The following is a 22,084-nucleotide window of genomic DNA, read 5'->3' as shown; positions in this document are numbered from 1 at the left end:
GGTCCCGGGTTCGAATCCAGCAGCTGACCCTTAGATTTTCTCTTCCTAGGAGCTTCTTACAGCTCACTGTCCGGTGATGGACAGTGTTGTCTGTAACGAGAGAACACTGTCCGGAGGCCGGCAGTGCACTGGAAAAAGCTCCGGGCGCTAATGACCTCAGCTGTTGATGCGCCAAAAAAAAAAAAAAAAAATAACTTAATTAAGGATTAGTTAATAATAACAATAATAATAACTTGATTAAGTGTGCTATTATTTTACCTATTGATTTAAGTTTAAGAAAAGTATTTTCGTAAAGAACATCAGTTTAAATTGGCTATACAATCGGTCATGTTACAACACGTATTTAAGGAGGTTTCTCTTAGGGTATAAGATCAGGTGTTTCTGTACTTTATATATTTAAAAGGCAGTGCTAATTTATAACTTTAAACTTAAATCATATTTCTTAATAAATAATTCAACTATCTATTCAATTTATAATTTTTATTACCTACTTTGGTTTTTAATGATTAATGTATAATTTAGAATATTAACACACTAGTGCAAATTTTCATTGGATAAATAATTGAACTTTTAACTTAACTTCACTACATTTAGTTTAATAATAGGTACATTATTTAACGATGGCAAAAAATAGTTTTTTCCTCCGTAAAATTATCAAAAGTATAAAAATAAACTTCTGAATTGCAAATTCATTGGCAGTTACGTTTCTTTATCAACTCATTTAACGTCAAGGCCGGAACAGCTCAACATTACCGTCCATTCTCATCATAAATATAATACTTTTTAAAAAATTAAATGGATTTCTCCATACTTATTTAAAGTATAAATATATTAATTATAGAATACCAATTACTTAATCGTAAATAATTAAGATTTAATTAATAAGAGAAAATGTTTGGTAAATGAACATCATGATGTCACAACTTAGAGATAATATTTATTTTGTTATCGTCCATATTGTAAACAAAAAGAATCTAATTTTATCGATTGCTTAATATTTATTTTGTACCATAATTATACTAACTTTGGTTGAAAATTAATACAATACTTTTAATTTTAGGCTAATTAAAAGTTGAAAAAAGTTATTATTTCAATAACTACAACAAAAAAAAGTTACGACGTTTTTCAACGTTACGCTTTTACATGCAGTTTTTGACGATCAACGATTATGCAACTGTCTTGCTGGACATTTTTAATTAGTGATAAGTATTTGCCTATTACTGAAAATCTGATTTTTTTTTAAATTTTAATTATTTCATGGATTATATTATAATGGATCTGGTATCGGTAAATGAAATATAAAAACGTGTGGGGAGAAGTCTTACAGGGGAGGAACTCCAATCCAAAACTTCCAGGTATCCAGTGAGGAAGGATGTTTACAAAGCGATGATCCAGTTCCCTAGGAAGATGGAGAGCGAGAAGGAGTCTGTGGAGGTTATGCATTTTTCTTACAAAAGGAAAAGGAATTTTACAGATCAACGTAAAGGGTTAAGGTTTGATTGTAGAACGGGGGTGCTAGTTTCTGTGTACTGGCATGATGGTACAGTAGGAGTTGGAATGCTTAATTGAACCCCAAAACCTCGCTTTTGAATCTCTGATGAGGTTAAAGAGAAGTATTTTTATGTTTGCCACGTGTTAAGCCTTTGGCCGAGGTAAAGTTCCAAGCATCGTACTTTGGATGACAGTCGTATGATAGTTTAATGAAGAACGATCGGATGATAGGAGCTTAAATTAGGGATTAAATGACATATTTAATTGCTATTAATGATAATGAAGTAGCTCATTAAATTTAACTGACAATTTAAAGGACTCTCCGAACTCTGCCTTCAACAAGCTAAATATAAAAACTGAAACAATTGTTTCAGTATAACAGCCTTTAGGGTTGGCTGAAGCGTCCAAAAGCTTATTCCATCAGGTCTCATGGTGGCACCGTATTTGAAATATCAAATTTGAATACACGGTGATTTTCCGTTTATGAATTATGCAACATTCACATGCGTAAAAACCGCTGATAAAATAATAAAAAAAAATCTAAACACTTTTAATGTAAAGTACGAGAAGGTAAAATAAAAAAAACATTTAAAAAAAAAACTACATTGTTAAATGGAATAAATCAAAGATGGCAACACAGGATAAAATGGTTGCTTTGACAACGGGAAACAATGGAAGATGTTTGAATTATAAGTGGAAGGGGCCGTCTGATCGTCGCTATAACAACGTAGTGCGCGTTTGAATGACCTGGAAATTAAATAAATTAAAAAATAAAAAAAAGACTAGCTTAACTGTGATCAGTGTCAACAATAAAGGATTATATTCGACGCATCGACCAACAAGCAAAGAAATATTTAAAGATTCTGTTTCTTTAATTTAAATAGAATTAATTATTATTATTTATTTAATTTTTGCAATCTAATAATGTGAAAATTACTAAATTAAAAGTTAGAGAATAGAAATGCTATTATCTAGAGACAATTATTAATTTACTTAACTTGTGACTTTCATTTACTTTTACTTAATAATTTCTAGCTCAATATCCACATTCTCGAGAAACAATATCTTTAATAAAGTAAATTTAATTTATTTTTTCAAAGAATTATTTAATACGCTGAAGACACGTTTGCACAATAAATGAAGGTTTTATCTTTCGATTTTATTAATATTAGTTCATTGTATCACTGGTCGATTTCGGTCTTTCATCCACCTTCAGTGGTAGATAAATCTGTTTGATGTAGAGATTTCGTCTTCACTTACTTTACCTTCTCGCATTACACTTATTTGTGACTCCAGTAAAAGTTTAGTTTGTAGCTAGAAGTTCTTGTAAAGCGATAATAATTAATTATGAACTCATCCTTTTGGAGCTTACAGAAAATTTGTGAGTTAGAATTTTCAGAAAATAGTGGCAAGGAAATGGCCGTGTTCACGCCAGCACATTTTTGTTCTCTAGTTGTCGCTCAGTGACTTTGGGGGATGAACTCTCTAGTCTCCCTAGAAGCTGTGGCAGTTCTATAACGCATGAATAAGCCTTCTTCTCCCAGTGCAACCCTCAGCTGGCGTTTCCCCCTAGTCAGCTGATCTCATAACGATCTCTTGAATAGAGTGCTCTCTATTTACTAAATATTAACCTAGTGAATATATCTACTCGCTTTAAAAAGTTCTTTTTTTCCCTCTCTCCAATTTTAATTTAAAACACGAATACAAAAAAAAAAAAAATAACGTCCATTTTGAAAATTAACTTTGCCTGTACAAACATGAATTTGTATGATCTTTTAGTGACCATAAACCATTAATATTTGGGATTAAACTAGCTTTGGATTCGGTCAAAATAAAGAAAAAACAGCGACTCCGTCTTTACGGAAACGTTTCCACAAATTTATAGTCTTCTAGATAAAGAAACTTTTATCTAACAGTGCTGATGTGAAAGACGACGAAAAAAAGGCAATATGCAAACGATGTGTATCTTAGCAGCATGGACAACTGATCGATAAAAATTGATGATAAAAAAAAAAAACGAGAGAGACTTTAAAAACAAGTATGTTTCCCCATGTAGTGCAGACTGAAACATGTTTGTAGTTATCCTACACCTAACTGATTGATTGTTCTATCTCTAATAATAAATGAAGTCCGAAACTGGTCAGGGATACAATAATCCAGCCCACTTCGACTAATAAAATCAAAAGTAATTGATTGTAGTTCAATCATTGATTCAGTTATTAGCTATCAAAATATTTTGTCCACAACAATATAACAATCATAAAAAAAATCTTTATCCCATACTTTTGCAAACTTTATAGCTGAAATTTTTAGGCAACATTATGGTAGTGTACAATTTGAAAGAAATTTTTGCTATAAAATTAGATTTACACCATTGACGTATTTCCATAAATATACTTTCAAGTTATCTATGAAAGTTGTTCTTGAAATAAATTGAAAAAGTAACCCCTATCGTGGCTGACTTTTATTTTCAAAGAGGAAATTCAATATATTAACAATTACTTCAATAAAAGTGTAACAGGACTGTAGTGGGGGTCTTATGATGAATTTTATTAAATACTCTAAAAAAAAATAACGAAAATATATTAATTATAGTGGATAATAAATTTAGTTAACGATAATAACAATCAAAATAAAATTGAATAGCGAATAGATAACTAATAATTTTATTAAATATAACCATATTAATAGTGAGGTGTAAACACGGTGGATAAAGAGAGAGTCCAACAACAGAGAACTACCATACAAACGTACAAACAACAACAACAACAACAACAACAAACAAGACAATCCAGCAACAAGAAAGAAGTGCCCGCGCGCTATAGTTAACGTTACGAGAAAGAAACGTAGCTAAAACGTGCGCCAGTGTATTTGTGTGCGTAATAAATTTGTGCTATGTATTAGTGTAGTATAATAAAGAGTGGGGGAAGAAAGACAGAAGTGAATTCTGGGAGGGGGCTATGCCCTCGTATGACCTTGCGTCTCACACACAAACCAGCTATATAACACATTTACTAATACACTCTCACTTTGTACGTATTTATATAGATGGGTATATAAGTATAAAGTATGTATTTATATTGAGACTTTTCAATGTAGTATACTTTCACAATTTTTTTTATTTTATTTTTGAGGTGGGGGCTAATGTATATTATACACAGTAATCACCACATAAATGCACATTACGCTGTAAAATAAATGTCCGCAAAAACAAATTTAGTGATAAAATTGAGCGCAAGAAGAAGGACCTTGAAATTATTTAGTATTTATTTATTTCACTTTAACAGAAGACAAAAAAAATGGTATCGTAAGTTACGTAAATATTCCAAAGCCAAAATTGGTGCCCAAGTAAACTGTAAATTTATTGGCATTTAGTTAAATAATACTGTTTCTAAAAAAGGGTTTGACAAAAACATTTAAAAAAAAAAATACACAAAGCAGATATACAGGAATTTAAAAAAAAAAATTGAATAAGAGTAGAAAAGAAGGTCGCCTCTTTAAAATGAATCTAGGAGGAAGATTCTTAAGTGAAAGTGAAGGCAAAATTATGTTCAAGAATCCAGACAAAATGTTTTAAATTTATCAGATTATAATACGCTGATATTGTAAAAAGAAATATAATCTCTATAAATCAAACAAATTCAGTAATAATTTCGGAGAAAAACTATAAGAAAATATAAAATTGACGTAATTTTGAATATGTTTCAATTTCAAAGAGTTTATGACGTCAAAAAATATGCAACCTAACGACCTTGAGCGACTTCAAACGCTATGATCATAAACTAAACAATTATTTAATCATAGCAATATTTATTAAGATCTGATATTCTCGTTTCAATTTGAAAATTAGATGCATAAATTCTTAGACTGAATGAAACTACATTTAAACTTCTTATAAAAAAAAAGAAGTGATTATAAAATATATAGAATTATCCTTTAAACTTTCTATTGTTTCATAACAATTGTGTACAAGAATTCGAGAAGGGGGACTCTTTTGTTTTCGCAATATTGATGAAAACCAATTGTCACGATTAGTTTTAATTTTTCAAATTCAATATTATTAGAAAACAAACACAAAATAAACAAATAATTAAAAAGAAAAAAAAATAAGCATTACATTTGTTTAATCTTTTATTAGAATTTTAAGTTTAAGATAGATTCTTCTTAAGTTATTAGAATTTTCAGTTTATGTTAGCTTCTTAAATTATTAGAATTTTCAATTCAAGATAGATTCTTAAGTTATTAGAATTTTCAATTCAAGATAGATTCTGCTTAAGTTATTAGAATTTTCAGGTTATGTTAGCTTTTTAAGTTATTAGAATTTTCAGTTTATGATAGCTTCTTAAGTTATTAGGATCTTCAATTCAAGATAGATTCTGCTTAAGTTATTAGAATTTTCAATTCAAGATAGATTCTGCTTAAGTTATTAGAATTTTCAGGTTATGTTAGCTTCTTAAGTTATTAAAATTTTCAGTTTATGATAGCTTCTTAAGTTATTAGGATCTTCAGTTTAAGATAGCTTCTTAAGTTACTAGAATCCTCAGTTTTAGACAGCTCCTTCTTCACATCTTAAATAGTTGGAATTTTCAGTTTAAGTTATTAGAATCTTCAGTTTTAGTTAGCTTCTTCATTTCTTTTGATTATTGGAGTTTTCAGTTTAAGATAGCTTCTTCTATTCGAAAATAAGTATTATTGCCTAGTGCAAATCTTGTCTTTCACTCATTGTGAAACACACATTTCCTTCCAAGAAGCAGGAAGGCCTAGTGAGGAAACGTAACTAATAAAAGCATCTAAAACTTAACAACCTACTTTGCGCTACATATAAAACAACTTTATGTTTTTTCGCAGAAGTTTGCTAAGAAACAGCAAGAATTACAGAAAATGTTCGTAAAATATAAACAAAATTATAAAATGGAATACTACAAGGAAATTCATAGAAAAGGAATGTTTATATAAAATAGTTATACATAGGTTTAAATAAAGTTAGCGCAGATTGTTAGTAACGGATTCTCTCCAGTTTGTACAGTCTGTGTTGAAAACAAATCACGATAATGTTGTGTAGAGGGAGAAAGAGAGGACAACAAGTGTAGTGGAATGAAAGCTATATTAGTGTTATAACGAAGAACTGTACGGAGGGACAGGTTCTTAATCCACAGCTAGGTTAAGTAACTTTACTAACTTTTCCAAATAATCTTGCTCTCTAGTTCGGAAACTAAAAATAATAGAATTAATAATAACAATGATTGGTAAACTATAAAAGAAATAGTTGAAAACAGTTATTTCTAATAAAATCGCAACCAGAGTTACTGTTGATCACTGTGATACAAAATATATTAAGAACTAATTGTTATTAAACATTAATGGAATAAACTGGACTAGAGGACATTTTTAAAAATAATTATTAATTGCGAAAATAACCAAATAAAAATTCTTTAAAATATTTAAAAGGCAGAGAGAGAAAGAGAAAAAAAATAAATAGATTACGAAGCTATGAATGCGGCGAACATAACCTTTCTATACGAGAAGTAGTGCCGTGACCCAGATTAGTGTCAGTGAACGCAAAACTGTCTCTTCAATTTTCTGTAATACTATTCTTATATAGAACACGAATTCTTAATAATATTCAAATAAATTAACTAATTAAAGGAAGAACTAAGCATATTTTGATAAATTATAATTTTAATAGTTTTTATCTCAAGAAATATTCGTCTGGAATTGAATATTTTTTGAATGAATAAATTAAAGTCAGTTTGTATTTAAGTTATGAAAAAAGAAATTTAGTTATTTTTTTTCCAGAGTTTATAGTTTCATATTTTGTCATGATGTATTCAACGAATTAGTTTGTGGCATAATAGTAAGTAACTCAAATTTGGGTCATTACTTAAAGACTGTTTCGTTATTTTGTAATGATGTATTCGACGAATTAGTTTGTGGCATAATAAGCTTTACGGTAACCCAAATTTGTGTTATTACTTAAAGACTGTTTCGTTATTTTGTAATGATGTATTCGACGAATTAGTTTGTGGCATAATAAGCTTTACGGTAACCTAAATTTGTGTTATTACTTAAAGACTGTTTCGTTATTTTGTCATGATGTAATCGACGAAATTAGTTTTGTGGCATAAGCTTACGAGTAACTCAAATCTGTGTATAATTTAAGAACACTTTCATATTTTCAATTGGAACACTAAGAAAAATAGTTTTTTACAGTTTTTCTTTAAAGTTTTTTTAATTTTCTCTATTAAGTTTTACATATTGTAATTCGCCCTTCGAAAGTCAATAATCTCGCACTATTTTTTTTTTATTACAACTACTTATTTATTACGATGCGGTAGATGATACGAGAAAACTTAACCCCCCCAGAACTGCCTCAAAAAGCATTTTCCTAATATAAAAATTCGATTCAGAAAAAGCGAATCTTCCAGATGGTAGATTTTCACCTAAAACATTTAGTGGGATCCAAATAATAGAATCTAAACAAAATATACTAGAACTTTTTTGCAATTTTCCGTTTTTAACTTTGTAATGATTGCATTAAAAAAAGAGTTTCCGGATTCAGGGGGTATCAAAGCAGATAATTCCTCTGAAAACTCAAAATTAAAAGTCTTCTGCGGTCACAATATTTATTTCATACTGTAGAGTGAAAAAAGTAAAAAAGATTTTTATAAAAAAAATTAAATTTAGATCAGTCTACGTGAAATCGTTGGAACTTGACCTAAATTCTCTAAAAGTATGTTTGGAATACGATATTAGACAGTAATTATGAGGTGGTTAAAATTAGTTTTACTACAAAAAATTTGAAATTTTCTAATTTTACTGTCTTGGAAAATAAATTCTGAAGAAAAGTTTTAAAAACTGAAAAGATTAAATCAACTACAAAACGTTAATTAATAATTTTTTTTATATTTTCGTTTATAGAAAAACATACGAGTGATTTAGGAGGGGAGTTGTTTTAGAGGATCTGTAATGTGTGTTGTTGTTATATAGATAGAAGGGAACAAGATGGCCGATTGCCTTTAGCAAGGTGTATCACAGAACAGGGGTTTTAGAAGCGACAAGTTAGAAATAAGGAGGATACAGAGAGACAGAGAAAGAAGGCACTCACACATATATATAAGAAATAAGTAAAGAAGGGCATTGTACTCAAACTGGGGACTTTACTACTGCCTAACAACGCGCTCACCAACTCACAGTGAACGTCGGACAGAGTGCTTCGTGCAGCCAGCGTTCCACTGTTAAAAGTGAAAACTACGCGCGCCATTGTCTTGTTACTCGACGATAATATTTGTATCCTACGCTCGTACACGGACGGCTACGATTAATATTCCCCCTTCTTTTTACACACCTTGTAATAATATCTTTTAAATATATTCCGCTGATTTCTATTTAAATATTTAACTATTTATTATTTAATTGTGATTTTAACCGCATGATTTTTACGCTGAATTTTTGGAATTAAAATTACAGACTATAAACAATTAAAGACAGCATTAGTTTCGTTCTTGAAGATTGGTCAATAAAAATGATATTTTCTTTACGCCAACATTTCTAATCGTCGAAACGTTGGATTTTGTCTTATTATTCCGCTATTCTCAGCGATTACTTTATAACCTTAAAGCATGTTTATCTTATTATTTGCCAATTTGTAATGCAGGTTTTCTCGATTCAATTCAGCAGTTTTTCTCGTCTAGTCATTAAGAAAATCCTTCCAAAGGATTCTCGTCTAAGATCAGCTTGCTCTGTAGCTGGCAACAATATAGTCAGAAATTCGTCATCTTCAAATCACTCTGGATTTTCTTATTAAGAATAAACCTCTCGTAAGAAATTATTATGAAGTACTGGTGAAACGGGTACATAGACCTACCAAGGTTTGACAAACCTTACTAAAACATTTCTTTTATTAACCATAAAAGTACCATAACACAAACTAGCTACACAAACCTAGCCTCTTCTAACCTCTCGGCTACTGTAGTGCCTAACTAGCAGATCTCTCTAGCATAACAACACGAAACGAGCTTTATTTTGTCATCCCAGCAACAACAAACATAGGGTAACAAGTTGACTGGTTACGAGCAATTATTTGCGAACTCAGAGGCAAATTTTAGCTCGCCATCCCTACTCTAAAAAGTATTGTGAAACTAATGACCTCTATATGAGCTCACAATGGCGTTGCTTAACGAAAGCTTCACTCCTGTCCCCCCCTCATGATAAACTTCGCTAGTACAATATTTAAAAAAGTTAAGAAACTTTAAATCAAATTTTATTGATAAACAAGAAACTATTTATTCTACTACTTCTTAGAATAATATCTCAATGTTTACCTTTAATATACCATAATATCTGCGCTTTACTTAAATCCAATTACTTTTCTTTAAAACATTTCTCTGAAAATCTAATTTTAAGTGACTTTAAAAGGTTCTGAAAGAGATGAAATATCTCAGACATTTCTATTTTCAAAAAAATCAAGAAGTAAAACGTAAGCATCTTTTCCAAGTAGTGAAACAACAGGTACAATATAACATGAAGAAAATAAGTAACTTTAAATTATAATCATAACATTAAGAACAAAATCTCATTTTCGATTTAATAATCATTAAAAATACATCGAAAAAAAAAGGAATGAAACGGACTTACGAAGTTTTGAGCCCACTTCATCAGGTACACCTACTCAAATAACTAGAAACATCTATAAAGCCAGTTTAAAAACGGTCAAGTTAAAAGAAGAAAAAAAATACAGGACCCTAAAACCGGTTCTCGACGACCAACTCTACTAGCGCTTTTAATTCTTTACAGAATGACCTGTGTGACAGATCAATAACGTACTTTACTTCTGACTCTTTAATATTTGCTAAGCTTATTTATTTATTTTTTTCTGTTGTTTGCAATACTTGCTGTATGGTGGTTCCTAACTATTGGTATGAATCGAATTGGAATTTTGATATCTTCTTTTTTTGTGGTATTTACTTAAATTATTTATTAGTTTTAATTCCTTTTCTATAATTTTTTTTCTTGCCCCGAGGTTCAGTAACTACATTGTAATCGATAAATGGCGTTGCTAGGCGACACAAAAGGGAGTGAGACAAGTACAGTGGATAGTTCATGAGATTTCCAACGTGCGCTTACATTGGCGCGTTTGTGTAAAGGGGCTAGCAGGAGCAGGAGGAGGAGGAGGAGGAGGTAGCCCTCCCCCGGTGGCGGCGAAGGGCGGCTGGATGGGTGAGGAGGCAGCAGGAGAAACGCTCACACCACTTCCCCAGGCTACTCAAACCTCCAAACCACCTCTCTCTCTCTCTCTCTCTCTCTTCTTCTTGCCGGCTATAACATGTAGTAGTGGGTTTTAGGATTTAGGATAGGAGTAGAGGAGACGACTAAGACTGTGGAGGTGTATAGTGCCAAGCAGAGGAACTGCCTCCATGTGTCTGTCTGTCTTTGTATGTCTGCGCGTTGCGGCCGCCTATTCAAATGAGAGAGTAAGACCGGATAAAGCCGAGGATGCGGACGAAGTACTAGCCTACTAGGAGCAATAAGAGAAAAAGAGAACTCCTCTTTAGACTGGCGGTACTATGCCAGCGAGCAGCCCGTGAGGCGCAATGACGTTCACTTGGTGAAACTTCGTATCGATTCTCCTCAACCCACTACCTACCCTTGCTATGTTAACGATAATAAAAATCTACAATTACATCAACGAATCCCATAGAGGTAAGTTCAGTTTTTTGTAATTCCTTAAACTGACCAGAGCTTTGCTGTAAATAGTATTAGTTTTTGTAATTCCTTAAACTGACACTACCACAGGTAAGTTGTGAATATGTTTAGTTTTTGTAATTCCTTAAACTGACTCTACAACAGGTAAGTTGTAAATATGTTTAGTTTTTGTAATTCCTTAAACTGACACTACCACAGGTAAGTTGTAAATATGTTTAGTTTTGTAATTCATTAAACTGATACTACCAGAGCTAATTTGTAAATAGTATTAGTTTTTATTATTTCTTAAATTGACACTACCACAGGTAAGTTGTAAATATGTTTAGTTTTTGTATTCCTTAAACTGATACTATCAGAGCTAAGTTGTAAATGTTGTAGTATTAGTTTTTGTTACTTCTCAAACTGACCCTATCACAGGTAAGTTGTAAATAGGTTTAGTTTTTGTAATTCCTTAAATTGATATTATCAAGAGGTAAGTACTAAATATTATTAGCTTTTATTGCTTCTTAAACAGACACTAGCATCCAATCATAAAAAATTGTTAACTGATCTGAAATGAAATATCTCTTCTCAGTCTGGGTACCACATATTACACTGAATTTAAGACAGAATTATTAATCTCTCAAGACAGTTCTTTCCTCTAATTAGCGCCGACGGATAACTCTGAAATGACGGTGCTCTAGACAGTTCTACACTACAATTCTTAACTCTTACTGACGCTTTTCTGAGTGGGTTATGGGCTAGTAAGACTGCACTATATATGCTGCAGGTTTTCCAAAATATACTGTAGCGTATCGCCTTAGGAACACCGTGGAGGATGGGTACATGTCCATTGTTGGACATTCTTCAGCTCCTCTTGAAGGTGAATCGAAGTATATGGTAATAATAAAAATCTTCAGGAGATTTCTTTTCGCAAACCTTTTTTCTTAGCCTTTAGCAAATTCGCAATTGCGGCTTCAAACTTAGAATTTTAGATACTAATTACTAAATAGGTTTCTCTTAATAGTAGAAATATGTATTCAAATCTTACTGAAATTTTTGTAGATTTTTTAGAGTGAATTGTTCTCACAAAATTTACACTCTTCAGACTACTGGGACATATCGAGTTTTTCTAAATAAGTTCTATCAAAATGATTATATAATTAACTCACCCTGGCTCCAAGGAATCGAGCCTCTAGCAGCTCTTGTTTTCTAGGATCCAGAGCTGCTTGGAAATGATGTTCCATCTTCACACCTGCACCTAAGTCAAAATAAATAAATATATTAATAAATAAATAAATAAATAAATAAAAGTTATTTGATAAATAGTTATTTATTTAACAAGTGTGGAAAGCAGTACTTTTCCTCACGCGAGGCAGGGTTTGCAAGTGCAAATTGCCGAGTGTGAGGAAAATACTTTACACTAGAGTTAAATATTATATTTTTTCTGCAACCATTTATTAACTAATAAAATTAAAAATTTCATTTTTACAGTCTACAAAAAGTAATTTATTTATTATAAACATTTATTGTTATATTACAATTATTTACATTACTTACGTATTTACATTACTTATTACATTTTCTGCTGTTTCTTTTATTGTTTAGTGTTTTCTAAACAGGCATCACTAGAATCCATTTTAAATTTCTATAAGGTAACACTATAACCTTTTTAACTGTTGTAATTAAAAATATCTAATTATTTATTAAAGTATTATTTTTATTTCTATATTCCTTTCAATTTTTATTTTATTTTTTAATATTCGTTTTTTAATTATTTAAATAAAATAAATTTAAATAAGCTTATTAGAGTTTTACAGAAAATATTTATGTTAATAACAAAACTTCTTATATCAAGGAAGCACAATAAAGTTTTTCCACTCACTTGTGCGGAAAGTGACACTAATGGGAATTTCCCCCCACTAGTGTGGGAAGTTGGGCATTACACAGCTGATTTTAATTGAGTAATGAGAACTTCCCTACATGGTTGCAGAAAAAATAATTTTTCATATGAATGCAAAATAAAATCAATACTGTTATCGAAGCGTTTCTAGATCCAACCTCAAGGCAATTAATGTTCCCTGAAGCAACAATTAAGTTCAGTCTAAAGTGATGCGATAGAATAAGATAAGTTGCAAAATCAAAATGGCACACTTTAACAACTGTCTAGAAGCTTACAGCATATTGTAAGCAGTCTTATAAAATCAAATAACAGATATGATAATTTTAAGTACATTAAATTTAGTACTGTTTAAACTTTGATTTGGTGTTAGAACCGTACAATATATACAAATATAATATCATTTAAAAGCAGGGGACTTCGACCCTTTTCCTACCCTAAAAAAATCTCTCTTCCTAATCAAATGAACTTACCCGGAAAAAACATATTTTTCAAAAAAATTTATTGTATATGAAGTTCACAAACAAAAAAGTCAAAGTTACAAGAAAATTCCAAAAACCTGAAAACCCTAATCAATAAAGTGATAGTTCCGGTAGATTAATTGATTATTTCCTGTATTCTTGTTATTGAGAGCGACTGAAATAAAAATTGTATAAAAAAAGACCTTAGTCGAACTTGCTGTTAAAAATCTGGGCCTGTTTCAATGTCCAAAAACAGTCTTTAATTATTTGATTAAGAAAATATATTTTCTAGTTTAAAAATAAATAAATGAACAATTCTTAGAAATCGAGAAATACGCATGACCTAATGAACTCAGTGCGAATTTAACTAATTAGAATTGGCCAGGTAGCATTGATCGAATGTCAAAACACCAGAATGCGCTCCATGAGACTATATTTGGAGAAGAGAGATATCTGTATCTCGAGAACAAAAAAAAAAAAAAAAAATACGTGACGACAACAAGGAAGAATGTTGCTACGGAAGTCTTGATTCAATCTGAGCTAAGCATGACATAGTACTTCCCCTCGATGAGAAAAAATTATAGGAAAGGAGCATCTCTCCTGTAAAAAAAAAAGTCTCCAACAAAAGTGATAGGCCTGACGTGGGTTAAGTGGGTAATGACTCTCAAATTACAGTTCTTGAACAGAGTTAGTGCCTAACCGTGTATGGTTTTAAGAACTATAAAACTGTTGGTAAGAATTAAAAATATAACGCACAAATTCGGAGTTGGGAGTAAAATCTCTATATGAATAGAAACAGAATATTCGTGTGAGTTGTACTCATCAGATGAACGAGTTAGTACTTTTGTTTTGTCTGACTGCTCTAGATTTGATCAATGGCTAAAGATGGTAGCGGCCGCTAGAAGGAAGATGGATGCTACAGGAATATGGGTAAGTAAGGGTAGAGGCTGTGTTGGGTAAAGGCCGTGCGCACAAGAAGAACCAAAGAGATGGTAGAAAACAAAAAAAAAACGAAAAAATAAAAATGGAAGAAAACGCAGCCTCAAACTTGCCCTTATGTTTATACAAGGTATTTAAAAGTGCCAGGAGTATAAAGAGTTCACAGAGAATACGGGAGAGAAGCTGCCGAGAGCAGCATAGAAGGGAGGATCTACTACTACCATCGCCATTCCTTTACTAAAGACTGTGGAGGATAGTGTGCCTGTATATGTGAATTTCCACTTGCTTCGCCGCTGCCAAAACCGCCTTGCCCGCTCATCGTTGGCCTACCCCGCCCGGAACGTCCGTTGTCGTCAACATAGTCCTCCTAAAAAGCCCCCCCCCCATCTATACATCTCAGTCTAGCCAACTGTTACACACCGTATACATATATCCACACGAATACATATATATACAAACACACACAGAGAAAAATCACAAACCCCCGTTTTGGTTGTGGAAACAAAACTAGGAGAAAGAGGCTCGGGCCGATCAATGCCTGTTGTGTGTGAGATCATGACGTCACACGGACAGGCAAGATGGTGGTCACCACACTTATTACACTAAAAAAACCCCCCCCCCCCTCAATTAAAAAGCATTATTTTTTAAAAGGAGAAATTAAAAATATTTGTAAAGTTTCAAACGATAAGTGTAACCCACTGTGCCGGGATACAAGCTGCAAAGATAACTTACATTTTAAGGGTTCAATTTTTTTTGTCTTTTGTAACTAAAACTTGTTGAATTTTCAGTTAAATAAATAACAATTTACAAGATTTAGTCAGCAGAACACCACTCCCTTTCACTAGAAATAAAAATAAATGAAACAAAACAATTAATATATAAGAAACATATTTCAATGTTAAATACAGCTAATAAAAGCAAAAAAAGATTCCATCAAGTTATTATTAAAAGATCTGAGAAGTAGAAGATTCCCCCTTTAAGAACCAGTAACAATGTCGATGTTATAACCCCACTATGTTACGAGTATATCCCCCTTCTTCCACGACCATCTTGATAAGAAGTCAACACTTCCTCGCTTCATCTACTTACACACACACACACACACTCAAACCGGCGGTTACATTTGACCTTTTCCGCAATCAAATTATTGATTCGTTTTGTTACAACAAAGTGAGCCATATTAAATGCCCCCAGAACTTACAAGGAAGTTATGTTAAAATAATAAATCATATTAAATGTAAATAACGGAATAAACTAACCATCATAGAGAAAACCATTTACCATTACTTGTCCAAAAAAAAAAAATGTTTTAATTTTACTTTAATCTAAATAATTGTATAATATAATTTATCAGAACAGCATTCCAAGTAAAATTAAACCAAACTGAAGTTAATGTATTAATTAAATAAAACAGAGAGAAAACTAAATAAACAGAATGTAAACAAAGTAAGTCACTGCCATTATGATTATTTCTTAAATAAATAAAAATGTTGTCACACGGTTATCATAACAAAAAAAAAAAAAAAATATATATATACATACGGGCTTATTTCATATTTAATTTATTACAATCAAATCTCTCAGTAGTAGAAGTGTGCGAAATATATATATATTTATACTTTTTTTTGACGGACAACATGAAGCACAAAATGGCAACGTCGCATTACACCTCTCCTCTTCATCATTCTACCCTCTCTATCTCTTTTAAATGGAAAAGAATGAAAAAAAAAAATTCTTGTACATTAGGAATCCATTAAACGCAGTCCCCATTTCGGGATATTCGAAAAATGTTTTCCAGGGAAATTTTATTTAAAATTAGATCATTCACTTTTCCCTTTTATTTTTTTTTGGTGAATAAAATCTGGTTTTTCTAATAATAAATTTAAAGTTTATTATTTAATTACTAAAAAAGTGAATTACCTCTGGGACGTCCGAACACTTCAATAACCATCCTCCTTAGGAGTTGTGTACGTTTGGGTGTTCATGAGTTGTCCATGTGTATTGGGTATGCAACACGCCGGGGGTCTTTATGGTGGACTCTTTAAACTAGGTATTTAAAAAAAAAAAAATAGGAAGGGAAATAACGGTTTTAACGTGCACGTTATACACACAAAATATCGGTATCATACACCGCACACATGATCTTGTAAATTTAAAAAATTAAAAAAAAAATTTCTCCCCAAATTTTTTTTAAAAAAAATTCAAGATCCCCCCCCAAAAAACAGAAAAAAAATAGTTTATTATTTTTTTTTAAACACTGCGTAATAAAAGCTTTAACACACAGCTCTACACGTAGAAGGACTCTCCCTTACTGGGGTAGGTGCGCTGATGCCCATATCCCCACTACAAATTTCCCCTCTTTGCCCACCAAACACTAACCGGAGAACAGTATTTCGAGCGCCGCACAATCATTCTATCCTACTCCATTCAGTATTACCTCTCTAGTGCGCCTTCTCAATATTATACTACAAGCCGCCGCCGGCCCCGCACTCTACAGGCAGCAAGCAGCCCCAGCCCTGCCACAACAACAACAGCACACACACACACACACAGCCTTCCTTCCTCACACGCACTCTCATTCTGTCTCTGTCATACCCGCGCGCGTCCGCCCATTACTGTCACTCTCTAACATTCTACTACTACTACTACTTGTGAAATCACACCCGCGATTTCCTTTACCTATGCACCTCTCTTGTATATAACCCCGAGAAGCCGCCATATTGTATCCAGACCCTCTATTTACAATATATTTCTCATTACACTTTTATTTTTCTTAAATAATACTTTTTGTACAAAAATAATATACATTTTTTTTTTTATAAACATAATCAGAGTATTTACCAAATGTCCCTTGTTTTAAAAAAAACAGCCCTCTCTTCTAGAAATTAAAAATTAAATTACTCTGTTTTTCCGAGAGCAAAAAATCTCTAGAGAATAAAAGAGATATATATTTTTTATTGCTCGTAAATAAATTTCACTGCCTCCTTTATATTATAATAAAGGTGTTTCTTTTTCTCTCTTTTTATGTTAACATAAAAAAAAATTATGTACATTTATTTTTGTGTATCCATCAGCTTTGATATTTCAATTTTCTTGGTAATATGCACTAGCATTCGGTCGAGTGTGGGTCACTTGTGGAAATTAATGAAAATTATTCCAGCCAACAGCTAAGATAGATAGATAAATTTCAGTATTTTATGTAAATATACATATCACAGGGGTTCTGAAGTGTACAATAATTTTAAATAACCACTAGTATACTTTAAATATAAATAATAAAATAAAATAAACAAAATTAAACATTTAATTTAAATAATAAAATAAAATAAACAAAATTAAACATTTAATTTAAATAATAAAATAAATTAAACAAAATTAAACATTTAAATATAAATAACAAATTAAATTAAACATTTAAATATAAATTATAAATTAAACATTTAAATATAAATAATAAAATAAATTAAACATTTAATTTAAATAATAAAATAAATTAAACAAAATTAAACATTTAATTTAAATAATAAAATAAATTAAACAAAATTAAACATTTAAATATAAATAACAAATTAAATTAAACAAAATTAAACATTTAAATATAAATTAAACATTTAAATATAAATTAAACATTTAAATATAAATTAAACATTTAAATATAAATTAAACATTTAAATATAAATTAAACATTTAAATATAAATTAAACATTTAAATATAAATTAAACATTTAAATATAAATAATAAAATAAATTAAACAAAATTAAACATTTTTGTGTAAACAAATAATAATAATAATTATATTGATGTAAATTAAACATAACTTACAACATTGTAGCTAAATTCTATTTTCTTAATTCGTTTCTTACAAATGATCTCAGCTTTAATGATTCTATAAAATAATGGTAGATCTTATTTAGGCTTTTCATATGAGTTTACTTTGAGAATATTTATTAATTGAGGACTCTTTTTTGGGAGAAACTCTCCCAGAGGTAGTATATAGACACTATCTGCCAACAGCTAAAAGAATACTATCTGTACCAGACGAATTTGCGCTTTTCCTAGGCTGTTGTTGATTTGGTATAAATATAGTTTTAAATGAACCCCAAATACTTGTAATTCCAGTTAAAAAGATTTAATTTAAAAACAAAATTAATATCACAGCAATATTTGGGACCTAACAAAAATTAAGCAAAAGAAAAAAAAAATTCCTGCAATTATTTAAATAATATAATTAATTGAAAAATTTAAATGATAAATACATAAATATATTTAGGAATTTAACACCAATAAAACTGAGGGAGACTACCATAAATAGTTGTGATAAGTCGTACCAATCACACCATGATGCCGAGAACTGTGTAGTGTTACCAACTTTGTGTGTGAAATAATAATAATAATAATACAACGGAACGGATCTAAATATCACAGTAGTGCCAACATACTAGTAACTATTACTCTACAAGAGTAGATCAGGCTTGACACACGACCTCGATTAGAAGAAGGGGCCTTCAGAGAGTGGAGAGATGAGGCTAGTGTTTAGTTGGTGTTCCAAGTTAGTTGTTCGCTTGAAATGCTTCCCTTTTATATTGCAATAAGATTATTTCTCATTGTTTTATTTATATTTCTAATTATTCTTTTAATATCAACAGTTTTTACTTTTATTATTTCTTTTTTTTTTTTCTTTTTTAAGTAATTTATCATTTTCAGAATTAGGCTAAAAATGGAGAACAAAAAAATGGGACAATTTAGAGGGAAATGTGTGCATGGACTCTGTTGTAGAGTAGCACTGGTCCTACTATTGATCAATATGCTAAAGTCCCTGCCCGGAACAAGGGACTGAAAGGAACATTGAAAAGCCTTGCGCGCGTTCAAACCCCCTCAAAACCTTCCACACGTAACTATAAAGCAATAACAATTTTATCAACAATTTTCTTTTAGTTTTATTCTTCGATTTCATTTTTGTTTTAATTCTTAATTTAATTCTTGATTTAATTTTATGTACCTTCATGCGTACATAGTTTTACTATTAAAAATATAAATAAACATTTCTTTCGAAAACTCACACGACTTTTTGTTTTATTATTTATTTATTTATTTACTATTTATTCATTTTATTATTTACTACTGGGTTGTTTTATTATTTTATCCTCTAAGTTTTAATTCATTATTTTATTTATTTATTTTAAACTCCGAACGTTTGGGTCATACTTAAATTTTATCACTTTAAAAGGAAACTCTATTCATCCCCTCTCTTTCTAAAGCAAATTTAATCGAATTCCTGCTTGACTTTTATGTTTCTAATCACTATACAATTTTTTTTTTTTTTTAAATTTATTGTTATCTACAATCTGCATATAAATATATACAAATAAGTAAATCAGGAAGTGCTAAGATGAATTGGTACGTGAAGAGCAGGAGGAGAGAAACTACCCAGTGGCAGCACTCTCTACGGGATGTAATGATGATTAGGTCTTCAGGAATTCGCGGGGCCACTGGCGATTCAGTCGGCGAGGAGTATTGTTAGGATGTCAGTGGAGGCGTGAGACAATACAAGAGGATTGGAGCCGGTGGAGAGAGCAGTATGGAATTTTTGGTATTTAGTCTTGGCGAGTTGGTGTACGACGGGATTGTTGAGGTCGGTGTGAAGAATAAGGTTAGTCACCGTAGAAAGGAGCGTCAGCTATCTGTCGAAGGAGTTTTGATTTAAATGTTTTGTACTGTCCGTATGTTTGTAGGTTTGGCTGAACCCCACAGCTCTAGTTCCATAAGTCCACATAGGTTTGAGGATAGTATCGTATATTAAGCGTTTGTGTTCAATGGGCAATTTGGATCTTCGTCCAAGTAGTCTCTAAAGCAGTTTCGCACGTTTCGTCATTGCTTGTCTTTTAAGTCTAGGGTGTGGGTTCCTAGTAAGTCGTTTGACTATGTAGAGCCCAAGGTAGCGCTCCAGATCTGTGTACAAGGAAGTGGATTGCTGTTGAAGAGGACAGGTGGACAGGAGCCCCGCCGAAGAGTAAACGTGGCATTTCTGTGGTTTCCATTTTAATCCGCCACTTCTTGGCCCAGGATTCTATTTTATGTAAGTGTGTCTGTAACTTGTATGAAGCTGATGAAGGATGTGTACTTATGGCTAGTATGGCTGTGTCGTCTGTATATGTACAGAGTAGTGTAGAGGGTTGTACAGGTATGTCTGATGTGTAAACTGTGTAGAGAACAAAATTTAAATTTAATCGTATGCGTGTTAATGCCATAAATTCGGGAGAAAGAAAATCTTTTATTGAATTTGTCATCTGCAACAATTTTTGCAACAATTAAATATATGATTTGTTGCACAATCTCATGATTATTATAAAGTGGAGAAGGCACCCAATGGTGTCACTTCATTATCGTGAACATATCCTATACTGCTCTCACGATAGGCCTCCATCTTCTCTTCAATCTCCTTGGAGGATTTATGTGGTCAAGTGGAAGAACATAGGTGTGTTCCATTAAAGGATTAGGATGATGAGCAGTTTAAAATGAGTTTTAGCAAGAAGGTCATTAAGGCTTGTTTGGTTAGACTCAAAATGAAACAGGAGAGCATTAAGAATTTTAATTTTTTGACTGTAACGATAGTAATTAAACAAGAGAGTTGGGACGTTTTGACAATATCCTCTATATTCGATGCTGTATGATAATTGTTTTTGGTGACTGATTCAATTAATCCAAAACAAAGAAAGAATATTGCCAATTTCAGTCATCATAATTATTACTTTATTTCTGCCCAGATTTCAGAATCTAGGCGCTAGGTCATCTACAGGGCTTATGCTTGTTCACAAATTATACTTTTTACATTAAGGTTGCATTAAGGATATAAGGTTGGTGTGTTTTCTGTCCTGTCTACATGTGAACTCCATAACTGTTCATCACTGTCCATCAACGGAGGATGAGCTGTAAGAAGCTCTAAGTCAGAGCAAATCTAAGAACTTATTTTTAATGTTAACGTTCAATAGTTTTGGCGACTGATTCATAGTTTCAATAGGATGAAAAAAATAACTGCCAGTTTCAGTCATGATATATTCTTTTATTAAGCCGAGCTTTCGACCTAGGGACTGGGTCATCTTCAGGGCTAATTTACAGGGTAATATTTTACATCATTAGAGGGATGGTGTATCTTCTGTCTTGTCTGCTCATGGACTGAGTGTGATCCGTTTTATGTGTTTGGTTGTAAGGAAGTCAGTGTTGCCAATTGTCAAAAAGCATTTTGTTGTAAGTTGGCGTACATGTTGTTTAAATTGTTGGTGTCAGTTTTGAAATTTAGATTGTTTTCTGTCTTCGATATGTACGAGGGTCGTTTGAAAAGTCCGTGCAAAAATAAAAACTACTTAATTTTTTGGGGTAAACCTTTTTTATTTTTCAACATAGTCTCCTTTTAGGCTTATACACTTCGTCCAACGCTGCTCTAGTTTGTTGATCCCTTCCGAATAATAGGATTTGTCCAAGTCTGAAAAATAGCCATTCGTTTCTGCAATCACCTCCTCGTTTGAATAAAATCTTTTTCCCGCCAGCCATTTCTTCATATTGCGGAACAAATAGTAGTCCGAGGGAGCCAAGTCTGGAGAATAGGGGGGATGT

General features: G+C 31.6%; 1 protein-coding gene across 3 annotated transcripts in view; it reads right to left on the bottom strand.

Moving 5' to 3' along the window:
* Positions 1-22,084, bottom strand: part of Tlk (Tousled-like kinase) — a 182,681-nt gene that overhangs the window by 77,774 nt on the left and 82,823 nt on the right. For 2 of the 3 annotated variants that reach the window (XM_074114460.1, XM_074114459.1), the window contains exon 3: positions 12,345-12,433. In XM_074114460.1, the coding sequence (XP_073970561.1) occupies positions 12,345-12,433 (89 nt within the window). Of the gene's footprint in view, positions 1-12,344; positions 12,434-16,392; positions 16,799-22,084 lie in introns of those variants that run through there. The other variant, XM_074114461.1, reaches the window with a different exon arrangement.

This window comes from Rhodnius prolixus, unplaced genomic scaffold (genome assembly GCF_049639745.1).
Source record: "Rhodnius prolixus isolate KJV_2025 unplaced genomic scaffold, Rpr scaffold_7, whole genome shotgun sequence".
In the NCBI taxonomy this organism is placed as follows: domain Eukaryota; kingdom Metazoa; phylum Arthropoda; class Insecta; order Hemiptera; family Reduviidae; genus Rhodnius; species Rhodnius prolixus.
Note: the sequence above shows the minus strand (reverse complement) of the source record. Positions and strands in the feature narration are given on the sequence as shown.